Here is a 23,510-nt window from a genome sequence, read left to right as displayed (position 1 = left end):
CCCCTCAAGAGTTGAGGGCAAGGCTTCCCTACAAGAGGAGGTAGGTGGGACCCCAATCCAGTCTTGAATAAGATCAAGGCTCACATAAACCTTCCCCAATGTCAGCTAATAGCACAGTAGGTAGTCTGACTCAAAGATGGAGGCAGCCAGACCAAGCTGTGGTTTCCCTCTCCCTTGTTGTCTCCCAGGCTCTCAAGAATGCTATCTGGCTGCTAGTTGTCTTTTATTATTAACAAATCAGGGATTTAGGAAAGAGGTGAAGGGCAGAGGGTTTGGGGGGATCCCTCTTCACTAATCCAGTGGGATCCTTCACTTAGGCAGGAATTGGGACAGTTCCAACTTCTCAGCTTCACACCGCCCTGTTCCCCGCCCCCCCCCATCCCCTTCTATTTCTTATTTCTAATCTTCTCTGATAATTGTAGATTTCTCTAAAAGGGTGTCTCTGCAAGGGCAGGTAATGAGTGAGGGAGTCTGAGAGATTTACTCTCACTGAAGTCCAAAATCTCAGTTGACAAGATGCTATAGTCTTAAAGGATGAGCTGTATTGCAATGGCTAATGACCAGGGAATCAGGATTACAATTTCCAAGGGAAAAAATCCTCAGAAAGTCCTCTGGATGGGTCAGAGCTGGGTTTTCTGCCTCCTCTCTCCTCCCAGCCCCCAAACCCAAAGACGACTCTTCCTCCTCTTCCTGGGAGAAATCCCAGAATGCCCTGCTGGTTCCAACTGCCAACAACTGTCTTCTTGTCCTTTGGTTCCACCTCCTCTCAAAATTCCATCCTCATAGCATGGATTGTTCTTAAATTTTGTGTCTTTCTGGTCCCACTGACCACTCCCTCCTGGTGAATAAGAATGTTTTAACAGGGAACAAGATTACCAGGGGAAGCTGAAAGTCACCTACAAATCATGATAAAGATCAAAGGAGCACAACCTACAAATTGTATCACATATTTGTTATGATTCCCATTCTAGTGGATGTGTGCCAAATTAGGAGAAACTATGGAGGTAGTGCTGGTCAAGGTCTATGATCCTCTGATCTCTACATTACAGATGCAATCCAGTCAGGAACCATTAGCTCCAGACAAGTAGAACACCAGAAGAACTTCATGACTTTGGCATGGTGACTTTGAAATTATAACAGTAACTTGGAAATTATTTGGATATTTTCATGAACTCATCACAAAATGGCACAGAGAGAAACTGGTCTGTTTCCCTCCCCTCACCCAACACAAATGAGTATGAAAACAAGACCCAAACTCCTGCCCCAGCCACCTCTCATCTCCTTGGGGTCTAGGCTTCCTAGTAATTCCAACACCTGTTCATTGTTCTGTATCTTCTCCCCCCTCCCAAAGCCAAGAAGCAGTTCCACAGGGTTATACATGTGTCATTGTTCAAAACCCATTTCTCTGTTATTCAAATTTGCAGTAGAGGATCCTTTAACATCAAAACTCTAATCACATCCCCATCTCACGACACGATCAATCATATGTTCTGCATTTCTGCTCCCACAGTTCTTACTCTGGATGTTGATAGTGTCTCTCTCATAAGTGCCTCAGGATTGTCCTGGATCATTGCATTCCTGCTATTAGCAAAGTCAGTTACATTTAATGGTGCTACAATGTTTCAGTCTCTTATTCTCTTGGTTCTGTTTCTTTCATTCTGCATGAATTCCTATAGGTCATTCCAGTTCACGTGGGATTCCTCCAGTTCATTATTCCTTTCAGCACTAATATTCCATCACCAACAGATACCACAATTTATTCAGCCATTTCCCAATCACTGGACATCCCTTCATTTTCAAATTTTTTTCCACCACAAAGAGCACGGCTATAAATATTTTTGTACAAGTCTTTTTCCTTATTATATCTTTGGGGTACAAAAACCAGCAGTGCTATGACTGGATCAACGAACTGAAAGTCATTTAAAGCCTTTTGTGCATAGTTCCAAATTGCCCTCCAGAATGCTTGGACCAATTCACAACTCCACCAGCAGTGTATTAGTGTCCCAATTTTGCCACATGCCCTCCAACATTTATCACTTTCCTTTGCTGTCCAATTGTCGAATCTGCTAGGTGTGAGGTGCTACCTTTTAAATTTGATATAATTAGTCATTCATTTTATATTCTACAATGTTCTCTATCTCTTGCTTGGTCTTAATTTCCTTCTTTTCCCAAAGATCTGACATGTATACTAATCTATGTTCACCTAATTTATTTGTGATTTCACTCTTTATATTTATGTCATTTACCCATTTTGAATTTATCTTGGTATAGAGTGTAAGAGGTTGATCTAAACCTAATTTTCCCGATACTCTTTTCTAATTTTCAAAGTAGTTTTTGTAAAATAGTGAGTACTTGTCCCAAAAGCTGGAGTCTTGGAGTTTATTGAACACTAGGTTACTGTGGTCATTTACCCCTAGTCTATTGCATTGTTCCTTTCTTCTGTTTTTTTAATCAGTACCATATTGTTTTGATGACCACTGCTTTATAGTACAGTTTAATATCTGGTGCTACTAAACAGTTTTTTCATTATTTCCCTTGATATTCTTGATCTTTTGTTCTTCCAGATGAACTTTGCTATAATTTTTTCCAATTCTTTAAAAAATTTTTTGGTAGTTCGATAGGTATGGCACCGAATAAGTAGATTAATTTGAGTAGGGTTGTCATTTTTATTATATTAGCTCATCCTACCCAGGAGTGATTAATGTTTTTCCAATTGAGATCTAGTTTTAATTGTGTGAAAAATGTTTTGTAGTTGTGTTCATATAATTCCTGTGTTTGTCTGTGCAGATAGATGCCTAAATATTTTATATTGTCTATATTGATTTTAAGTAGAGTTTCTCTATCTCCTGCTGCCAAATTTTTTTGGAAATATATAGAATTGCTGATTATTTATATGGGTTTATCTTGTACCTTGCAACTATACTAAAGCTGATAATTATTTCCACCAGTCTTTTAGTTGATTTTCTGGGGTTCTTCAAATATATCATCTGCAAAAAGTAATATTTTGGTCTCTCATTGCCTACTTTAATTCCTTCAATTTCTTTTTTTCTCTAATTGCTACTGCTAGTATTTCTAGTACAATATTGAATAAAAGAGGTGATAATGTGAATCCTTACTTCACTCCTGATCTTACTGGGAAGGCTTATAACTTGTCCCCATTACAGATGATACCTGCTGATGGTTTTATTTAATTTTTAAAATTTTTTTGTTTTTATTTTTAATATTTTCCCATAGTTACATATTTCATGTTCTTTCCCTCTCCCCAAAACCTGCCTAACCCCCCTTAGCTGATGCGCAATTCCACTGGGATTTACATGTATCATTGTTCATGACCTAATTCCATTGATAGTTGGACTAGAGTTATCATTTAGTGACTACATCCCCAATAATATCCCCATCAGCCCATGTGTTCATGCAGTTGTTTTTCTTCTGTATTTCTCCTTCCACAATTCTTCCTCTGAATGTGGCAAGTTTTCTTTCTCATAAGTCCCTCAGCCTTGCTCTGGATCCTTGCATTGCTGCTAGTAGAAAAGTCCGTTATGCTCGATTGTACCACCATGTATCAGTCTCTCTGTACAATGTTCTCCTGGTTCTGCTCCTTTCACTCTGCATCAATTCCTCGAGGTCATTCCAGTTCATATGGAATTCCTCCAGTTCTTTATTTCTTTGAGCACAATAGTATGCCATCACCAACAGATACCACAATTTGTTCAGCCATTCCCCAATCGAAAGACATTCTCTCATCTTCCAATTTTTGCCACCACAAAGAATACGGCTATGAATATTTTTGCACAAGTCTTTTTCCTTATTATCTCTTTGTGGTATAAACCAAGCAGTTGCTGATAGTATTAAATATATACTCTATTATTTTAAAGAAAGGCCCTTCTATTCCTATACTTTCTAGTGTTTTCAATAGGAATGAGTGTTGTATTTTGTCAAAGGCTTTTTCAGCATCTATAGAGATAATCATGTGATTTCTGTATCTTTGATTATTGATATGGTCAATTATGTGGATGGTTTTTCTAGTATTAACCATCTTTGCATTCTTGGAATGAACCCCATTTGATCATAGTGAATAATGCTTGTGATCACTTACTGGAGTCTTTTTGCTAGTATTCTATTTAAGATTTTTGCACCTATATTCATTAAAGAGATTGGTCTATAGTTTTCTTTCTTGGTTTTTGGTCTGCCTGGCTTTGGAATCAGTACCATATTTGTGTCATAAAAGGAATTTGAGAAAACTCCTTCCTTAGAAAAATTTCTCAGAGCCAGATTAATCCTATCAAACATTTAAAGAACTAATCCCAATACTATACACATTATTTGACAAAATAAGCAAAGAAGTTTTACCCTTTCCACTTTTCACTACTTGTTTCTGGGTCTTATTAAAATGGTGGCTGCCACCTTCTGAATACCAGGCTTGATCTTTCCTACTGAGGACCCAAAGAATGAGGCATGCCCTTCCCCATTTCAGAAATTATGAATTCACAATGGCCTGTGATGGAGGCAGTATCACGAAATCTCTAACCAAGAGCTGGCTGTAGGAATATAGGATACCTGAGCTGGTATAGGCAATGTAGGAAGGGAATGGGTGACTCAATGGTAAAATTCTGGATGGTGCTCTGTGGCATTTGGGATGTGAATGTAAGTGTGGATAGACAGTAGCTAGTTCTAGGAGAGAGCAATGTTCCAGATTGCTTCAGAAGATGCTCACCATGAGGTAAGAAGTGGAGAACGAAGCTCAAAGGAAAGGGAGGCTAACTGAAGTTTGGTGCTTTCTAGGTTCCTGGCTCAGACTTACCTGGGACCTGCACCTGAAGAGATGGTTTCCAAAAGGCAGAGTGATCTCAGCTCCCCAGTTTGACTTATATCCAGCTCCCTCTGGGTAGGTCTTCCCAGACCTAAGAGGCCCACTCTGCCCAGCTTCTGAAGCCCCAGGATGGGCCCTTTCCTCCAATGGTACCCCTGGTCAGGAGCTCTAGATTCTGCCTATCTCTACTTGCCAAATCCTGCCCTTCAGCATAGGGAATTCCTCAACCTCCTTTCCAGACTTTTTATTCTTCACTCTGATGTAGCCTCATAGCAGGCACTGAGGGGTAGTGAGGAAAGGAACCCTCAGACTCTAAAATCTGGCATTTCTCACTAGTTAAACCTGGTTAAACATCAACTACAAAACCTTTATTTTCAGCATCCGTCATACATGAATTGCAGATAGTTGTTACCAACTCTGTGTATAGGATCTATAATCTCTACTGGTCATAAGTTTTTTTGCCTAATTGATTTTATTAAACCCTCATATTGTTATTACAACTGTAACAGCATTAACCAGCTATATTGGTCCTCCAGGGTGCCACATCCTCCACCCCATGTTCTCGTTCCAGAGGACAAGAAGACCTCTCCCACATTGACCAATGACAACAAGGTGGACAATGAGGAACAAGGGGCCTGCACACTGGGCTCTGGCATTCCAGAGAAATCCCCCAAATTTGCACATGCTTCTTATTCCCTATGACATCACACCCTAAAACACCTTTATCTGTATTTGGCCTTACCCCGTTTCCAGGATTTTTAGGAAAGGTGAAGATTTCTCTGGAATGGGAGATGACAAGCTCCTTGGCCCTAATAAATATCCCAATCCACAGAGCTGGGAATCTGCTCTTCTACAGTTGTGGCTGCTAATGTACAACAGAGTTGCTGCTCTATGCAATCAGCTGCAAAGAGGCTACTCTACTAGGCCTGGACTTGTCCATCAGCACTGAAGCTATCTGATTAGCCTCCAGACTATTCCACTAGTTATTATACATCCATAAACTACTTCTTCAAATAAAATTCTTTTCTTACAAATAGAATGGAATTTAAGTTTCCTATTTTTGGGCTGACATTGTTCTAAAAACATAGGGGTGTTTTCCCACAAGAACTCCTCTCAACTCTTGTCTCTGACCCAGTGATACTATCCTCCAAAATGATTCTTGGTTAAGATACTCAATTTTGTAACTCTGCCTTTCCTATAGTTGTCTCCACTACTTGGAATATGTCCTCCATGTTCACCTTGACCTCTTGGATTTAGTCTTCTCAGGTAGCATCTCACTTTCTGCGAAGTTTCTCTTGGTCCCTAAAACTCAGAGCTTTCCTTTGGGGGGGTCCTAGATCCTGTTCTTCCTCAGGCCTTTAATTCTACCCAAGGGCTTGAATTCTACCTGAGCCACTACCCATGCTTATCTATAGGGTTCCACTTTCCCCATCTCTTCACCACCTGCCTTATCCCCTCCTTCATGTCCAGAACTCACTCTCCTACTGAGCAAGGAGATATCCATAAACCGTGGGCAGCAGACTAATCTGAAAGTAAAGGTCCCTATCATTTGAGATGCTGACAGCAAATGTCTCTTGAGAGAAGATTCTACAGGCAACCATTTATAAGGATGAATCTAGATTCAATAGAACTGTCTTAAGACAAATTATAAGGTAGTAGCACTTCAATTCACATTTTCCTATTAGTATAATTATGTTGATGTTGTGAGTGTGAAGCTCCCCTTTTATGATCATAATAGTATTAGCCTTTATGATTATTTTTATAACACAATTATTAGTTTTGATTCAGTCAAACGATATAATTTGTTTAAGAATTATAAGCCCCGACTAAGAAAATTACATTTTGCGGTGCTTTCAAATCTTGTTTACATCCTGACCATAAGCCTATAACCCAGGAGATTCCATAAATCCTACACCACTCTTGGGTGTATAATAAGATGATCAGACAAAAAAGGTAGGATGGTATTGTTTGTAGAACAAGTCATACTGGACATGGAGGGCTACACTTGTTTTCACATATCAGTTAACCAAAACTGCTTACTCCTATTATTCCACCATAAGCATCAGTAAAAACACCAAGATCCTGACTGACCACTGCCAAGTCACTATCCATAGTGATATTTTAACACTTGCCAGATTAATTAGGACTTGTTATTAAGATAGTAATGTAAACGATTTTGTATCCATTCTATTTTCATAGTGAGTTTTCTGTCACTGCATCATCAGAATTCTGGGCATAAAAGACTTATCTCCTAAGGCTCAGGGTCTCTGCTCTTGATTTGACCAAGGTCTGGCTTCATTGGGAGTCTGGCCTCATCCAAACAAACCTATTCAGCTTGGGGTTCTGTACTGGTGTGATAAATTTTTGCCACATATATAGGACAGACCTTAATACAAAGTAGGCCTAAGATTTGATATAAAAATGTTTAGAAATTGTAGAAATAAGTGTAATACTATCAGTTACATTATACTGGGCTATGGGTACAATCTGTCCAGTGTCAAGCTGATAGATACATGGTGATTTTTTTTGTAAGATAATTATCTTGATAATGCATTCAGGTGAATAGAAGTCATTGGAATGCCAATAATCTTACTTAACACTTGAAATCCACAATATCATTTCTCATATTTATTTTTGAAAAAACCTTATATAGGAAATACTAATTACAAATGATTTCTATAGAGCACAATTAGAATTTTTTTAAAATGAAGTATTAAATTGGTCATATTGTTGTAAATTGAATGATAACTTTGTTCCCACTTCTAGTCTTGGTTTCACTCATTTTATTTGTAGTTTTGAATTTAATATAATGAAAACTATTTTACACCTCATAATGTTATCTATTTTTTATTTGGTCATAAATTTTTACCATATCAATAAATTGATATGAAAGGTAAAGTATTCTATGTTCCCTTAATTTTCTTATGGGACCACATTTTAGGGCTAAATATTATGCCCATTTGGGCCTCACATAGTGAAGTGAATTGTCTGATTCTGAGCAAGGTGATAGCTCAGTGTGAATGTCTTTGGTTTCTATGATTACATAGTATAAGAGGGAAAAAAGACTGGCCCTAAATTAATTTTATTTTTTTTTAAACCCTTGTACTTCGGTGTATTGTCTCATAGGTGGAAGATTGGTAAGGGTGGGCAATGGGGGTCAAGTGACTTGCCCAGGGTCACACAGCTGGGAAGTGGCTGAGGCCGGGTTTGAACCTAAATTAATTTTATTTAATCTAAGGTAATAATGGGGAAAGATGAAAAAATAGGAGACACTTTCCTCACTGATAATTTAGCTTGCTATCCTGGGGCCACCATTAGGATGGCCTAGCCGGGCTCACAGAGAAGTTCAGCAACCAACAAAAATGAAAGAGAAGCGCTTGTTTATCCACTCTTGCCTCATTTTATCAAACCTTTTCTCTACCCAATAACTCACAAATCTCATCTCAGGAGTCAGACTTGGCTTTCTATTTTGCCTGGGATGCCCAGGAGGCAGTGCAGGATACATCATTCTGTCCCCATCTAGTGACTTCTTGCTGCCTTTCTCCTATTGCTAGTCTATCATCACTCAGTGATTTCCATCATGCAATCCTCTCCTCTGTGTCAAGTTTGCGTTCATGCCAGGTATATTGCTCCAGAAAGAGGTGAGGGTAAATTTCCATCACACAATAGCAAGACTAGTGCTACATGTGAACATCTCTTGACTTAGCTTGTATTCTTAATTTACTCATCATTGTGGATTCTCTGATGAACAGTAAGACTAGTGTTATGACTGAATGTCTTTCCACAGTGCTTGCATTTATAAGGTTTCTCACCAGTGTGGATTCTCTGATGAACAGCTAGATTGGAGTGAACTGTGAATATCTTTCCACACTGCTTGCATTCATAAGGCTTCTCACCAGTGTGGATTCTTTGATGTATAGCAAGTTTGGACTTTTCTTTGAATCCCTTTCCACATTGCTTGCAATCATAAGGTTTCTCACCAGTGTGGATTCTCTGATGTACAGCAAGATGGGAGTTACTTGTGAATGTCTTTCTACATTGCCTGCATTCATAAGGTCTCTCCCCAGTATGGATCCTCTGATGTACAGCAAGATGGGAGCTCCGAGAGAAAGTCTTCCCACAATGCTTGCATTCATAAGGCCTCTCACCAGTGTGGATTCTTTGATGTACTGCAAGATGGGATTTATTTGTGAATGCTTTTCCACACAGCTTGCATTCATAAGGTCTCTCCCCAGTGTGGATTCGCTGGTGTACAGCAAGATGGGAGTTCATACTGAATGTTTTTCCACAATGCTTGCATTCATAAGGCTTCTCCCCAGTGTGGATTCTATGATGTACAGCAAGATTGGCACTCTGTCTAAATGTCTTTCCACACTGTTTGCATTCATAAAGTTTCTCCCCAGTGTGGATTCTCTGATGTACAGCAAGACTGGAAATATTACCAAATGTCTTTCCACACTGCTTGCATTCATAAGGTTTCTCCCCAGTGTGGATCCTCTGATGTACAGCAAGATTGGTACTCCAACTAAATGTCTTTCCACATTGTTTGCATTCATAAGGCTTCTCCCCAGTGTGGATTCTCTGATGTATAGCAAGACTGGAGCTCAGACTAAATGTCTTTCCACATTCCTTGCATTCATATGGTTTCTCTCCAGTGTGGATTCTCTGATGTACAAAAAGACTGGAGATCTGTTTGAATGACTTTCCACATTGGTTGCATTCATAAGGTTTCTCCCCAGTGTGGATTCTCTGATGTACAGCAAGATGGGAGTTCCGACAGAAAGACTTTCCACACTGCTTGCATTCATAAGGTTTCTCACCAGTGTGAATTTTCTGATGTTTAGCAAGACTGGATTTATCTGTGAATGTCTTTCCACATTGTTTGCATTCATAAGGTCTCTCCCCAGTGTGGATTCGCTGATGTACAGCAAGATGGGAGTTCCGACTGAATGTCTTTCCACATTCCTTGCATTCGTAAAGTTTCTTCCCAGTGTGGATTCTCTGATGTCCAGCAAGACTGGCCCTGTGCATAGAAGTCTTTTGGCACTGATTACTTTCCCTAGATTTTTCCTGTGTGTGCATTCTTTGATGTTCAATATGAGATGAAATCTGAGGAGTAATACAGAATTCTCTGAAAGCAAAGTTATCAGGACCATCACTCATGAATCTTTGTAGGTCCATTTCTTCCACAGAGAGGCTCACCTCTGTTGGATTTGTCTTCATTTCAGGTTGGATCTCTCCTTCTAAAAGAAACAAATAGTAAAACATACATATAGAGTGACATATACACATATATAACTCTATCTCCTTGTCAGAACATGAACCGATTTATATCCTACTTCGTCAGGTAAGAAGAAAAGTCCTCCAACTTAAATGGGCACAATTCATCTTTTGAAAATGCCATTACCTCAAAGGTAAAGAACAATTCAAATAACAAAGAGTCTCCCATGTGATTTCAATTGCTCTTCATAACAAATCTGGGGTTTTGGACAGGCTAGCTTTATTATATTCCTAACTAAAACAATGACCTCAGCAAGGCCGGATGAGTGACTTGACCCAAAATCCTGGTAGCTGAGACCAAATCTTGTGCCTCAGCATGCTCTGTCTACAGTACTAGACAATTCACTTTCAATCTTGTTGCTTTCATTTTCATTGTCTATACATTTAATCCTCTTATAGGTATGACACCACTGGGTGCATGTAGACTAAATATTATGCTATTATCTTGCTTCTCGGGGCAGCTGGGTGGCTCAGTGAATTGAGAGCCAGGCCTCAAGACGGGAGGTCCTAGGTTCAAGTCCGGCCTCGGACACTTCCCAACTGTGTGACCTTGGGCAAGTCACTTGAAGCCTACTGCCCACCCTTACCACTCCTAGGCCAAGGATGGTCCCTAGCCCGGAGGAAAAAGGAGGAGGGTTGGGCGTGGGGCTAGCAACCCCACCCAGTAAAACAACATCTGCTAAAGAAACTGCAACCTTAAGTAGGGACAGCTGGGCTAGCTCAGTGGATTGAGAGCCAGGCCTAGAGAGGAAAGGTCCTAGGTTCAAGCCCGGGCTCAGACACTTCCCAGCTGGGTGACCCTGAGCGACAGCGTGACCATTGCCTACTGGTTGTGGCCCTATGCTCCTAGAATGGAGTCCCAGGATAAAAAAAAAAAAAAAATCTTCTCTGTAAGCTTTATGTAATTCCCTTTCTGATTGCTTTCAACCTTCTTTTTGTTCCTGTATCTGAGATCAGATGAAGAAATTCAACACTCTTTATTTTTAGTTGCATTTATCCAAGGCTTAAAAGATTGTATTCTGTTTCCTACTCCTTGAGAGCAGCCATTACTTTTCTTTAAATGCCTCTTTTCACTAAAATAAAATGTTTCTACTAAATAAAATTTAAACAAAAACAAGGCATTTCCAATGTTTAAAGATATGTCTCCTAAGTAAATTGAGTTCATGATCCTTTTTAAGGAAATGGGCAAGGAAGCTCATATAATTCTCTTCCTATTTCCCAACTTATAGAGAAACTAGCGTTTTCATGATATTCTTCTTACAAATCCCAATACAAGTGGTGTTGCATTCTCATTGTACCTCTGAAACTTGCTAGGACTTTTAACCTTGGGCAAGTCACAGGAGCTCCGTTGGTCTCAGGATCCTCAACTATAACATGGGTATGATAATATTAAGTGACTCCTAGGTTTCAAACCTATGAGGATCTAATGAGATAATATTTATAAAGTGTATGACACATACTAGGGGCCATATGCAAATGGTGATGTTTATTTTTATCATTAGAATTTAGATTATTTCCTCCTTTGATTGCTTTTCTCCTGAAACTATCATTCTCTTCACTCCTCTAGTTCCTGATTTCCCTGTTCAATTAAATGCATTTCCATTCCCCAACACTCTTTTCTCCCTGGGTCATCTCAGAGTGAGATTCAGCATCTGTTACTTCTTTCTAAACCACCTCCAGGTCTGTGTTCTACATTGTGACCTGCAGGACAGCCCAGACTGGTGCTCCCTTCCTTTGTATGCTCAGGACTTAGCAGGGTTCCTAGGACATATTTATTATTTAATGCATGTTTATTGACTGGGTCTAGGGCTTATGTCAGGCCCAAGCTCTACCAAGATCCTTGCATTTTGGTCTCTCTCCTGGAAGGCAAATGCATGTTCTGGCCTCAGTCATGTTTCTGTCTCTCTTGCTGTTATTTCTCAACAGTCAACAGTAACTCTGTTGGAACTAGAGAAGACCCAGTCCTTATGATCCCAGAGGCTTCTGCCTAGGCTCTCATCTCCCTAAAGTGAGGTGCTGTGGTCACCTAATTGTCCAAGAACAGAATTAAGATTGAGCCCCAGACACCAGGAAAGGGCCTGGGCTAAAGATTTAGGGAAATTTTAGCCCTGGATTGCTTCCAAATAAGGCAGCAGTCTTCATAAATCGTCATGGGCTGCAGGTTAATGGAGAGAATGAAAATCAGGAAACCAGTTGCCTGGCTCTGATCTACACTGAGGCTCCCTGACCTCAGCTGGGTCCTCACCATGGCAAGGCAATCTTGTGACATCTCCCTCATCGATTCTATTTGCCACCCAGCACAGCAGCCTTCCAAATATTTCCCTGGTCTCCAGCTCTACCTTATGGCTTCCTTCCACCCCGTGCCTCAACTTTTGACCTCAGAACTTAGCCTCATATTTCACTGAACAAAAGCTGGACCTCTCTGCAGAGCTCTTTTATCCTCCACATCTCACCCAACTCAACTGCCTGCTTTTCCTTTTTCACTTCAGGATCAGAGGAAAGAGTTATTCTTCTAGCTAAAGAAAATCTCTTTCTATGGGCAAAGAAGCTCATCCCATCCCTCATCAAAGCCTGTCTATTCCTCCCTGCTGGGCCCTCACTGTTCTTTCATCTTCAGCCTTTCCCACACTAATGAGCTAATGACTCTCTTCCTCTGGGAACCAATAAAACATTTCTCCCCAATGCTCCAAACACTCTCATTTGGTGTCTTCTGCCCCAAAATACTGTCCAACATCTGTTCTTGGGTTCAGGGCTAAACTGCTAGAGATGGATATTTGCAGTGACTTGTGCCAGTGCCTCTCCCTTCTTTTCTCTGTTATACTTTCCCCCAAAATCCTCAGACTGGCCCTCCTGAAGGCCCAGGCCACTCCCCCATTAGACCTCTGTAGTGCTTCTTCTCTTCAAAGCCTTCCCTCTCATAATTGGCTGCCCTGGAGCTGGAATCTACAGGACTTCTACAGAACTGTCAGCATGCTGCTCTCTGCTCCAGCCGAGGGTGAGCTCCACGAGAGCACGGGATGTCCACTACAGCCCATTATGTCCCCCATAACTTAGCCCAGGACCTGGCACAGAGCAAACACTCATACATGTTTCTGGACACAAAAAAGTTCAGAGGGGATAAGCTCAGCGCTTCTGGCACCTGCAGAATTCCAGGCCCTTCAGTCCCAAACACTGACTTCTCAGAGGGTCACAAACTGATCCCATGAAGGGAGCTGATAGAAAATGGAGTCTAACAGGCTCATCTTACAGATGGGGAAAAAGGCTCAGCTGTTCAGTGACTTGCTGAGGGAGCCCCTGCTAAAACCCCTCAAAAAGAATTCCAAGTTGGGTCTTCCTGTCCCCTAATCTAGCCCAGGTTTCACCATAGCACACAGAAGCCTCTCATCACCCTGGCTCTCTCACACTCTTTTCTCCTCCCTTACCCGGGCAGCAGCTCCTCAGGCCTTTTTGATCCTGCATCCATGAGGCTTCCCTCTGCTCCAAAGAGATCATGTCTTCTGGGGGAGCTGGAAGCCCTGGTCATGGGGAATCAGTTAGGGAGGAAGATAGAGAGAAGCTCATCAGTAAGTTCTCTTCAGGGAAAGGTGGGGGAGTCTAGTGACTCCATTCAGACACTCTGTCCATTGGGTTCCCACAGAAGTCTGCCTTCATCCCTCACTATGTGCCTGTTACCCTGCTGAAGGACCTCGAATGAACGATAGCCCTCCTACCCCATCCTGGATTGGTCATTTCTGGCAGAAACTCCTAAATGCCCACATGGGATCAGCTTCTGTCCCATCACCCTGCCTGCTCCTCCCTCCCTGACACCTCTCTGAGCTTCATGGGCTGTTTTCTTGGGGAATCTCTGCCTCCTCTCTTGGGGAACTAAACAAATCTCTTTGGGACCAATGCTGTCTCTCAGCCAGTCCATTCATCTTCACAAGCACAGAGGAAAGCAAGTACAGCCTGCAGGAGGCTTACAAGGATCCCTGGAGGAGAGTCTCCATAGCATTTATGGTGGGGGAGAAGAGGGGTGAGAAGTTTGGGGAATCAGTCTAGAACCAGAATGTTTGGTTCTGGACATTTCCTTGAGAGAGGGCTGGACTCAGTCCATAGCTTTCCATTATCTGGAAATGAGAGGCAGCTAGAAGGGGAGGGGCAGGGGCCTGGGATTAGAGGCAGGAAGGCCTCAAGTTTATATTGTTCCACAAAAAGCTACTATATAGGTGCCTCAGAACAAGCCACTTAATCAAATCTATTTCCTCATCTGTAAAAAGAGGTTAATTCTATCAGTGAATTAGAAAGATGAAGGTGAGGAAGAAGTGTTATATCACAGAGAAAATCCTTGGCAGAGCCCTGGGACAAAAGCAGGTTGTTATAAATGCTTCATCCCTTCTTTCCCTTCATCACTGGCTCTGCTGGAGCCTTAGAGCAATAGGAAGGAAGACTAAGGACAAACTGTCTGTACTGGGGACACCGAGGATCTGTGAGCTACAGGTTTGTTCTAGTTAAAGAGAAAAAGATCCCCAATAAAGGGGAAGAGGGTGGGAGGAAAACTCCCTGAACAGTTTTCCCAGATGGTTTTGGGAGACCCCATTCTGGGCCAGTGAGAGACGAGATGGAATCAGCTCTGAGATTCCTTCCGCATTTGAGATACTCCAACACGCATTTGATCTCAGACTTCTGGAGCATCAAAGGGAGCCCAGAGGTCCCATTACACAATGCACAGTCTTTTTACAGGAGAACCAGGCAGCAGGAGGGCCCTGACTCTGGGATTTGGCATACCAGCCCTCCTCCCTTCCTCATGACTGAAAACAGCTCCCAACCCTGCCTGCTGCTGAGGACGATATTCCCTTGGATGGCAGACTCAGGCAGCAGGAAGAGCCTCCTTACCCACAGAGAGCAGGTTCTGGGCATTCTCCAGCATCACCTCCTTGTACAGCTCCTTCTGGGGAGGGGACAAGAGGCGCCACTCCTCCCTTGTGAAGTCCACAGCCACATCTTTGAAAGTCACCACCTCCTAGAGCAGTCCAAGGCAGAGCACAGAGGCCTGGAAGTTACATNAAGGAGAACTAGAAAGGCTGAGACATCTCTTTCTCTTTCTCTTTTTGCTTCTCTCAAGCTCTCTCTCTTTACTAATAAATGCTCATCAATCTGGTAATGAGCCTTCAGATCAATGTTTACTCCTAACACTCTGAAAGGCACGAGAAAGCAGAAAATATGTTCCACAGAGTGCGGGGACTCAGGATGCAGCCCAGGTGACCTATCCACAGAGAACTGATCCTTAGAAAGAAGGTAAGGGTTAAAAATAATAAACAAAAAAAGACTTTCATTTTGGGGAATTTAGGTGGAAGCAGATGGTTTTCCTCATCACCAGTCCTTTGGGATTGTCTCACAACACTGAATTGCTGAGAACAGCTGAGTCATTCACAGCTTCTGACCACACCATGTTGCTGTTAGCCTATAAAATATTCTCCTGGTTCTGCTCATATTTTGCATCAGTTCATGGAAGTCTTCCCAGGTTTCTCTGAAATGATCCTGCCTGTTATTCCTCATAGCCCAACAGGGTTACACTATAATCACACAGCACAACTTGCAACATCACTGGCTGATGGAGCTCCCATCTGGGGCTGGAATTCATTTACCTGGACTGGGAGTCTGTCCCTCTCAAAGGCCATCCCAGGGACTCCAGGCTCCACATAGAGGCAGCAAAGTAGCGCGAGTGAGTCCATCTGGTGAAGCCCCTCCATCTTTTCCTGGTCCTATAAGAATTAAATTAGAGGAGTTTTGACAAAATAAGAAAACAGCTTTTAAGAATTAATGTTTTAATGAGAATATAGTAGATTTGTAAATTAATATTATCCATTTAAGCCAGAAGAAAGAAAACCTCTGGCAGCTGTTAACAATTAACAGTTTAGTTTAATTAAAATAGATAGTAAAAGAATATAATAAAATGAATATACTAAAGGAGAGAAATATAGGAAAGAGGTAGAGAAATAAAAGTTCCTAATGTCTATACTAGCTATCTTAAGGCTACTGCTAATAACCACCCTACAAAGTTACAACCCAATTCAGTCCAATCAAAACCAATTCAATTAGTGTTTAATCCATCCCCAATTAGGTCTGTCTACAAAGTCCAGCCACCTTAAAAATCCTAGCACCCCAAACCAAATCCCAAAAGCCTTCTAAAGGCTAAAGCCAAAAAGCCCTCTCAGTAAGGTCAGGCCAGCCTTTATATTCCAGCAAATAACCTCCAAGCAAGAATACAACACACTGCTAACCAACAACACAACACACAGTGGCAAACTTTCCCCTAACTGCCAGCCCTAACTGTCAGCAACTAAGAGATGAACCAACTGATGCTGGCCTCCTTTTTCTACCCCACTTCCTGTCTCTATGGTTCCCCCTTCCTATCTCAATGCTTTCTATTTCCTATAACTGTGAGCTGCTTAATCTCTATACTTCTTTATGGTAAGAGGACCTCCAGGTCCCCTGTTAAATTAAAACAGGAATGAAGGATTACTTTTTAAATCTCTCCACTCAGGGTCCTGCTACCCCCCACCCCCACACACACACACACACTTTATGGACCTCTGACTGGAGCTCCAGACAAAGCTCTTCCCAAGAGGCCTCCCCTTGGCCTAGGGAATGACTGCTTTCTCTGACCTTCTGAGCAGCTGGAACCCCACTCCTGGGGCACTCCTTCCCCTCTTTCCCCAGTGTAGAAAAGCCCATTGTGCTCACTGCCTTTGGGCTTACTCTCTGGGCCAGTTGCTCTTGGTGGAACCTCAGAACAAAGCTGCCCTCATCTCCCTCTGAGTTTGGAATCTAGATCAGTCCCATCCTTCCTGGGACCAAGCCCTGGGCCTCTGAACCCTGAGCTTGGGAGGGAGAAGGGACCCAGAAGGGCAGAGATCTTCCTTCTCTTCTCAGGCTGAGGCTGCCCCACAGAGATCTACACAGAGTGAGGGGCCACAGGAGTCACCCAGGGCCAACCCTGTCTTCAGGGGAGAGGTTGCTACTGTTAAAGAGAATTCTTTTCTACTGTCTATCTTGAGTTAACACTAACTTAACTACCCTCACTAGAGGCTGAAGGCAGGATTAACTTTGCTTTGTCTACCTTTCAAATGAGTCAGCAAAAGATTGAACATCCTCCTTAGTGCTAGGTGAGAAGCCAGCAAGATACTTGGAGAATTCTACCCTTTTTTAAAAACTCAATTAGTCAGAAAAAAACTCAGAAACTGTTCCACCAGGAAATTGTGAACAGTTTTTTGATGAGAAACTGATCTTCAGAAGGCAAGAAGTCAATCCCACAGACACTGTCCCCTGGGCAGTGCTAGACAATCTGGAAACTGTGATTGGCCCCTGTGAAGAGGGGAGGACACAGAAAGTCACCATAAAAGCAAGCCTGAATTCCCTCAGAGGAGATGGTCTTGGAGAAGATAGTCTGAAGAGATTGTCTTCTGACTGGGGAAGAGTCTTTGAGGGAGCTTCACTGGAGACTGCAGTTTGGACTACTTCATTGGGGGAGTGAAAGGCTGATTCCCTTCCTAGTTTCCTAAGAGACTAGCTTCCATCTTGGAGGAGGCCTCATGGTTACTCACTACTGGAGCCCTCCTGGCTGAGGACATCTTTCACATTTCTCTAACTTTATGGTTTCCTCTCTATTTTGGTAAATAAACTTCTGACTTGAAATGTAATAATTCTGATGACCACATTATTTCATATAATTTAAGTCCAACCATTAAATTGAATCTTTACACTACCAGCTTTTCCCATCCTCCCAGACCCCCAAGAGGCAGCAGAGCCTCCAGGGCTGACAGTGGGAGCCCAAAGCCCCCAGGTAGGGAAGGGGCTTGAGGGCTCAGCCAGAAGGGGGAGGAGGGAAGCATGGGGAAGGGGAGCCCAGGGAGAGGCTGGGAAGGCAAATGGTCCAACAGAGCTCCTGACAAGGAGGGCAGGGACCCTTGTATTGGGGGAGGCGGGGAACTGAGCCTGGGGAAACATGATGAAGGGGTGCTGAGGTCTCCCTAGGAGCTGGGGAGGGTGCCTGGAACCCTCTGCTACAGCTGAGGCTGGGAAGCCCTAAAGGGAACTGGAGCACACCAGAGCAGCCCTGTGGATACGTTGTACCCGGCAGGAAATCCGCGCTTGGAGCAGCCTATTCAGGTCCGCTCGGGCCCGGCCTGCTTTCTGGCCCCAGCCAGTCCCGCCCAGATGCAGAGTCCCAGGACGTGGGGGGAGGGGAGGGGCTCCTGGCTTTGGGGGGACCCAGGAAGTGGGCACCAGGACGCCTAGGCGGGAGGTGGTCTGCCCCAAAGGGACCCGTAAAAGGGAGAATCCGAACTCAGTCCCGCTCTCTGCCTCCCGCCCTCCCCCACGTTCCTCTACCTCTGGCCCCTCCCCACGCGGGGTCCCCCTTTCCCGCTCTCCCCCGCCCCCACTTCGTAATTACCGAGGCTGAAGGCGCGGGATGGAGGAAGTTCCAAGACGGGATAAGGTGCTGAGCCTGGAAAAGCTTTGGAAGTGGAGGCTGGGGGGAGGGGGAGGTCTCTGGGTTGGATCTTAACTTCCGGTTTCCCGGAGGCCTCTGCACCGCCTGTTCCGGGACTGGATCGCCCCGCCCTGGCCCTCCCCCTCTCTGCTCTCTCCTCCTCCCGAGCCTCCCCCTCCCCTTCAGGGCTGCGCACTCATAGAGGGCCTGCCCCGCCCCCGCCCCGCCCCGCCCCTGCGCTGTGGGTCTGAAGGCCGCCCTTTAGGGCACTCAGTTCTGCAGGCTTTCGGGAAGCAAGAAAAGGGTCCCGCGGCCTCAGGCGTGCCGAGTTCCCAGCTCTTTGGGGGCCAAAGACAGTGCGGGGCCCGGGATAGTCTCTTCTCCTCCCCCCACGCTTGTAGAAAAGAGATGTGGGCGTGGCCAGGCTCCGAAGGAAGAGCCGCGCTGAGACTGAGACCTTCTGGGGTCTGCGGGAGGACGGCAGCCACAGGCTGGAGGAGGAGAAAGCCCCGCCCTCTCGGCCCGCCCTCTCTGGCCCCGCCCCTCCGCCTTAGAAGCAGTGCTGGGTATTGCTTCTGGCAGAAGAGAGGTAAGGGATAGGCAGGGAGGACCAAATGACTTGCCCAGAGTCACACAGGTAGGAAGTGTCTGAGGAGAAATTTGAACCCAGGACCTCCCATCTCTGGGCCTGGTTCTCCATCCACTGAGCCTCCCAGGTCCCGCCCTTGCTAATGTTTTTCATAGAAATGGGGGTTGTGATTTGTCAGAGGCTTTTTCTGCATCCATCGAAGTAATCCTGTGATATCTATTAGTTTTGTTATTAATATGGTCAATCATGCTGATATTTTCCTAATGTGAAACCAGGCTTGGATTCTTGGTAGGACTCCCACCTCGTCATAGCAAAGAAGCCTTGTGAGAGATGCCGGTAGTTTCTCTGCTAGTGCTTATTTTTTAAGGTTTCAGCATTGACAGTCATTACAAAAATTGGTCTATAATTTTCTTTCTCTTTTGGGTCTTCCTAGCTTAGCTATCAATACCAGACTCGTGTCATAGAAAGGATTTTGCAGGACTCCTTCTTTGTTTCTTTTACCAAAGAGTTGATATAGTGTTGGGATTCATCCTTTTTTAAAGGTTTGCTAGAATTCACTTGTGAATCCACCTGGACCTGGAGATTTTTTTCTTAGGGAGTTCATTGATTTGTGAGACAGGATTATTTCAGTATTCTGTTTCCTCTTTTGTTAATCTGGGAAGTTTATATTTTTGTAATGAAGTGGGGTACTTTGTAACAGCAGTTCAGACACCCAGAAATTCAATAATTGGAACCATTATTTATTGATTAAAAAAAGAAAAGAAAAAGAAATCAACCAGCTGGGACAGCCTTCCCTAGTGGAAGCTATCCAGACTCACATTACAAGGCAGCTTAAATAGGTTTACAAGATACAAGGCTATCCAGGTTCTTATTTGTCAAGAAAAGCCTCATCACAAACACAGGTGTGTGTGATCAGTGATAAGTGGATAACACTGGAGAGATTTACTTTTCACATGTACCTAAACCCTCGTCCCTACTTAGCTTATGTGTTTACCTTGCATTCCATCCTGACCTATTTGTTTGTACTTAAACACTCATCCAAAGTGAGCTACGTCCCTTTGTTGTCCATAGGGGAATTTGGACTCTGACCCACCACTTGCCTAGGTTCCTTGGCCTCCTGGAGGGATTAGGTCAGTTTCCTAAATAATGCAGGAATGGATTAATCTACTTCAGTTCTACTTTATTCTCTAACCTATTTCATTTATTTAGTCTGCTTCAATAAATATTCATCCATTTTATTTATATTGTCTGATTTGTTGTCATAAATTGGACAAATACTTCCTAATGATTGCTTCAATTTCCTTTTGACCATTTTCATTGTGAAAGGTGCATTCACCCTTTTAATTTTTGATACAGGCAATTTGATGTTCATTTGTTGTTGTTGTTTTTTTTGAACAATGAAATTAGCCAATATTCTATTTTTTATTCACCCTCATAAAATGAATCCCTTGTCTTATTTATTAGGTCAATAGTTCTCTTACTTTCAGGTGTGTTAGTTTTTCCTTGGATTTTCAGGATTTCCAATTTAAGGTTTAATTGGAAGTTGTTAATTTGTTCTTTCTCTAGGGTTTTTTAGTTGTATGTCCAATTCATTGATTAGCTTCTTCTCTTTTTCATTGGTATGAGTAGTGTAAAATTTTCCCTAAATGATGCTTTGACTGTATTCCATAAATTTTGAGATGTCATCTCCTCATTGGCATTCTCTCTCTCTTTTTTTTAAACCCTTACCTTCTGTCTTGGAATCAATACTGTGTATCTGGTCCAAGGCAGAAGAGTGGTAAGGGTAGGCAATGGGGGTCAAGTGACTTGCCCAGGGTCACACAGCTGGGAAGTAGTTTGCATTAAGGAAAGAACTGCTTTCACATAGGCCTTAATGCCAGCCTCACTCTTCCCTTGTGCTCTATCAGACACCCTCAGCAATTGTGGCCTTGAACCTGGGACTTAGCCTTCTGGCACTTGTCTCTCAAGTGACTCCTAATTAATTGTCAAATGACTTCTTTTTTGAGAAATGAGTCCTTGAGAAGTATGTCCTGATTACTTCAACCAAGCCGCATCTCTCTGTTTTGATCGCTGGCCTGAATTATTTTTGTCTTGGTATAAAAGTTGTCTAATTCTTTGGGATATTTAGGAAGGTCTCATAGTGTTTGGGGTCTTTTAGTCTTGACCAGAAGTCCTCTCCAAATAAACCTATTTCTTTATGACTTGGAGTCTTTACTTATCACTTGCATTCCTGTGATTAGAAATTACACAACAAATGGCTCTCATAATTATCTTTTAGATCCTCACCTTCCTTCTTGGAATCAATGTTGTGTATCGCCTCCAAGGCACAAGAGTGGCAAGAGCTGGGCAACAGGGTTAAAGTGACTGGCCAAGGCTCACTGCTAGGAAGTGTCTGAGGCCAGATTTGAACCCAGGACCTTCTGTCTCAACTACACCTGTCTCTCAATCCAGCAAGCCACCTAGCTGCCACTATTGTTATTGTCACTTTAATAGAATGTTCATCTTAGCCTTGTAAGAGGGTTTTAGATGTGATAAAAAATGTAAAGAGTAATAAGAAGCAGCAATTGTGGGTAAGGTAATTTGATAGTTGTGTTTTAGGTTTCAAATTCAATACACTGTTTATGAAAAGGTGAAATTTGACAAACATTGTAAAGATATGCAGGAGAAAAGCAGCTTCTCTTACAATCTGGATATTGCTAGATTATAAACTAAATTTTTAAAAGGTGAAAAAATACAATTTGAAAAAAAAATCATGTATTTTATCAGCCCTGTTAATCATGTGTTTTAATTATACCATGCTTGTTTCATGAATTTTAATTCTCACTTCAGTTAAATATCTAATTTTGAAGCATTGTTTCATTCTGAAATTATTTGACTATCCCTTGTGGAAATAATAAAATAATTTGGGTCATCATAAAAAAGTTAATATTACATGATAATGATTGTAATAGTATAATTTATTATACAACATATATTAAAATATAACAATATAATACAATGTGCAATACTGTATCCTTTAATATTTTATGATATTGATAATGTTAAAACCCATCAAATATTTAATTGGCTCTATTTGAAAGGAGAAAATTGAAGAGATCTGCTTAAATCTCTGTTTCCCTGTGAGCTCTAAGAGCAAGTGAAATGATCTCCTCCATTATTAATGACTCTGATTAGAGAGAAAGTATTTATCAGAGGGAGGAGTAATTAGGACTTTGTTCATCTTATAGAAATATTTCATTGTATAGTATTCAGATTTTACCCAATAAAGAATTTGAGGCTATTTCTCCAAGGATAATATGGTTTCTTCATAGGGGGATGGGATTCCCATAAGCACAATATATGTCTCCTGCACCATCTTCCCCAGAAATGATGCTTATGAAGGAAATCATGTCCTGTTTCTCTTTAGCCTGACAGCTAAACCTTAGGATGTCCTCTGAGTCCCCATCAATTGATATTTTGAGAGACAAGGTGGACTTGGAGACTTCAAATCCTCCCTTATTACTTCATCACAGAGGTTGAACTTCTGTTCAGACCCAGAAGTCAGCCAACTTCATAATGAGCCTGAGTCTTTGGACAGAATTGATTCGACAGTAGGGATCGGGTCCCTTAGTTCTTCCACATCTCCTCCATGCACTCTTTTTTTTTTTTTTAACCCTTGTACTTCGGTGTATTGTCTCATAGGTGGAAGAGTGGTAAGGGTGGGCAATGGGGGTCAAGTGACTTGCCCAGGGTCACACAGCTGGGAAGTGGCTGAGGCCGGGTTTGAACCTAGGACCTCCTGTCTCTAGGCCTGACTCTCACACTACTGAGCTACCCAGCTGCCCCTCCATGCACTCTTATTTGGTTTGTTTGGCAAGATCTGTATGTGCCAGCAAAAAACCAAGAAACAAGTGAGTGCCAATTAATTAGGGAATGGTTAAAAAAAACTATGATAGATGAATGCCAACAAATAGTGAGGAACAATGATAAGCTTTAGGATTTCAGAGAAAAAGCCCTTATCATTATGGTACTTTTTGCACAATTTGAAATTCGGGGTGTTTAATGAGGGCTCCTCTGTGGGAAAGTCTATGAAGTCTGTGCTACAGCAAAACCTCTTTCCTAGAGAATTGGAGGCATTGAATCTTATCTCCAGCATATTGTGTCCAGTGTATAGTTAAATATGAGCTCAAGGTCAAGCCTTTCCTGTAATCATTTCTTGTACACCCCTTCCTTCCAGAAAAAATGTTGTTTACCATGAATCAAGTAACCATGAAAAAGTACTTCAAATTAAATTTAAAAATAAAAATAAAGTATAATAAAAATTTAAAAATACTTTGATAAAAAAGGATGTTGTTCATCACTGAATATAAAACCTCTTC

General features: G+C 42.4%; 1 protein-coding gene across 1 annotated transcript; it reads right to left on the bottom strand.

Annotated features, from left to right (window-relative positions):
* Positions 1-8,201: 8,201 nt before the first annotated feature.
* On the bottom strand, positions 8,202-16,804 carry LOC123230540 (zinc finger protein 883-like). Its single transcript, XM_044656673.1, has 4 exons — positions 16,736-16,804; positions 15,715-15,831; positions 14,963-15,089; positions 8,202-10,053 (listed from the first exon to the last, which is right to left on the bottom strand). The coding sequence occupies exons 1-4, from the start codon at positions 16,802-16,804 to the stop codon at positions 8,531-8,533; spliced, it is 1,836 nt and encodes a 611-aa protein (XP_044512608.1). The 3' UTR covers positions 8,202-8,530.
* Positions 16,805-23,510: the final 6,706 nt, after the last annotated feature.

The sequence above is a fragment of the Gracilinanus agilis genome, chromosome 1 (assembly GCF_016433145.1).
Source record: "Gracilinanus agilis isolate LMUSP501 chromosome 1, AgileGrace, whole genome shotgun sequence".
In the NCBI taxonomy this organism is placed as follows: Eukaryota; Metazoa; Chordata; class Mammalia; order Didelphimorphia; family Didelphidae; genus Gracilinanus; species Gracilinanus agilis.
The sequence above is the reverse complement of the archived record's forward strand: the minus strand, read 5'-3'. Positions and strand labels throughout refer to the sequence as shown.

Excerpts from the sequence above, each read along its gene's own strand:
- LOC123230540 (XM_044656673.1), bottom strand. The coding sequence starts at position 16,804 with ATGGGCTTTTCTACACTGGGGAAAGAGGGGAAGGAGTGCCCCAGGAGT. Across the intron at positions 15,090-15,714 it reads GGGACAGACTCCCAGTCCAG|GAGGTGGTGACTTTCAAAGA; the intron begins GTAAATGAATTC and ends GGACTGCTCTAG. Across the intron at positions 10,054-14,962 it reads CCAGAACCTGCTCTCTGTGG|AAGGAGAGATCCAACCTGAA; the intron begins GTAAGGAGGCTC and ends TGTTTCTTTTAG.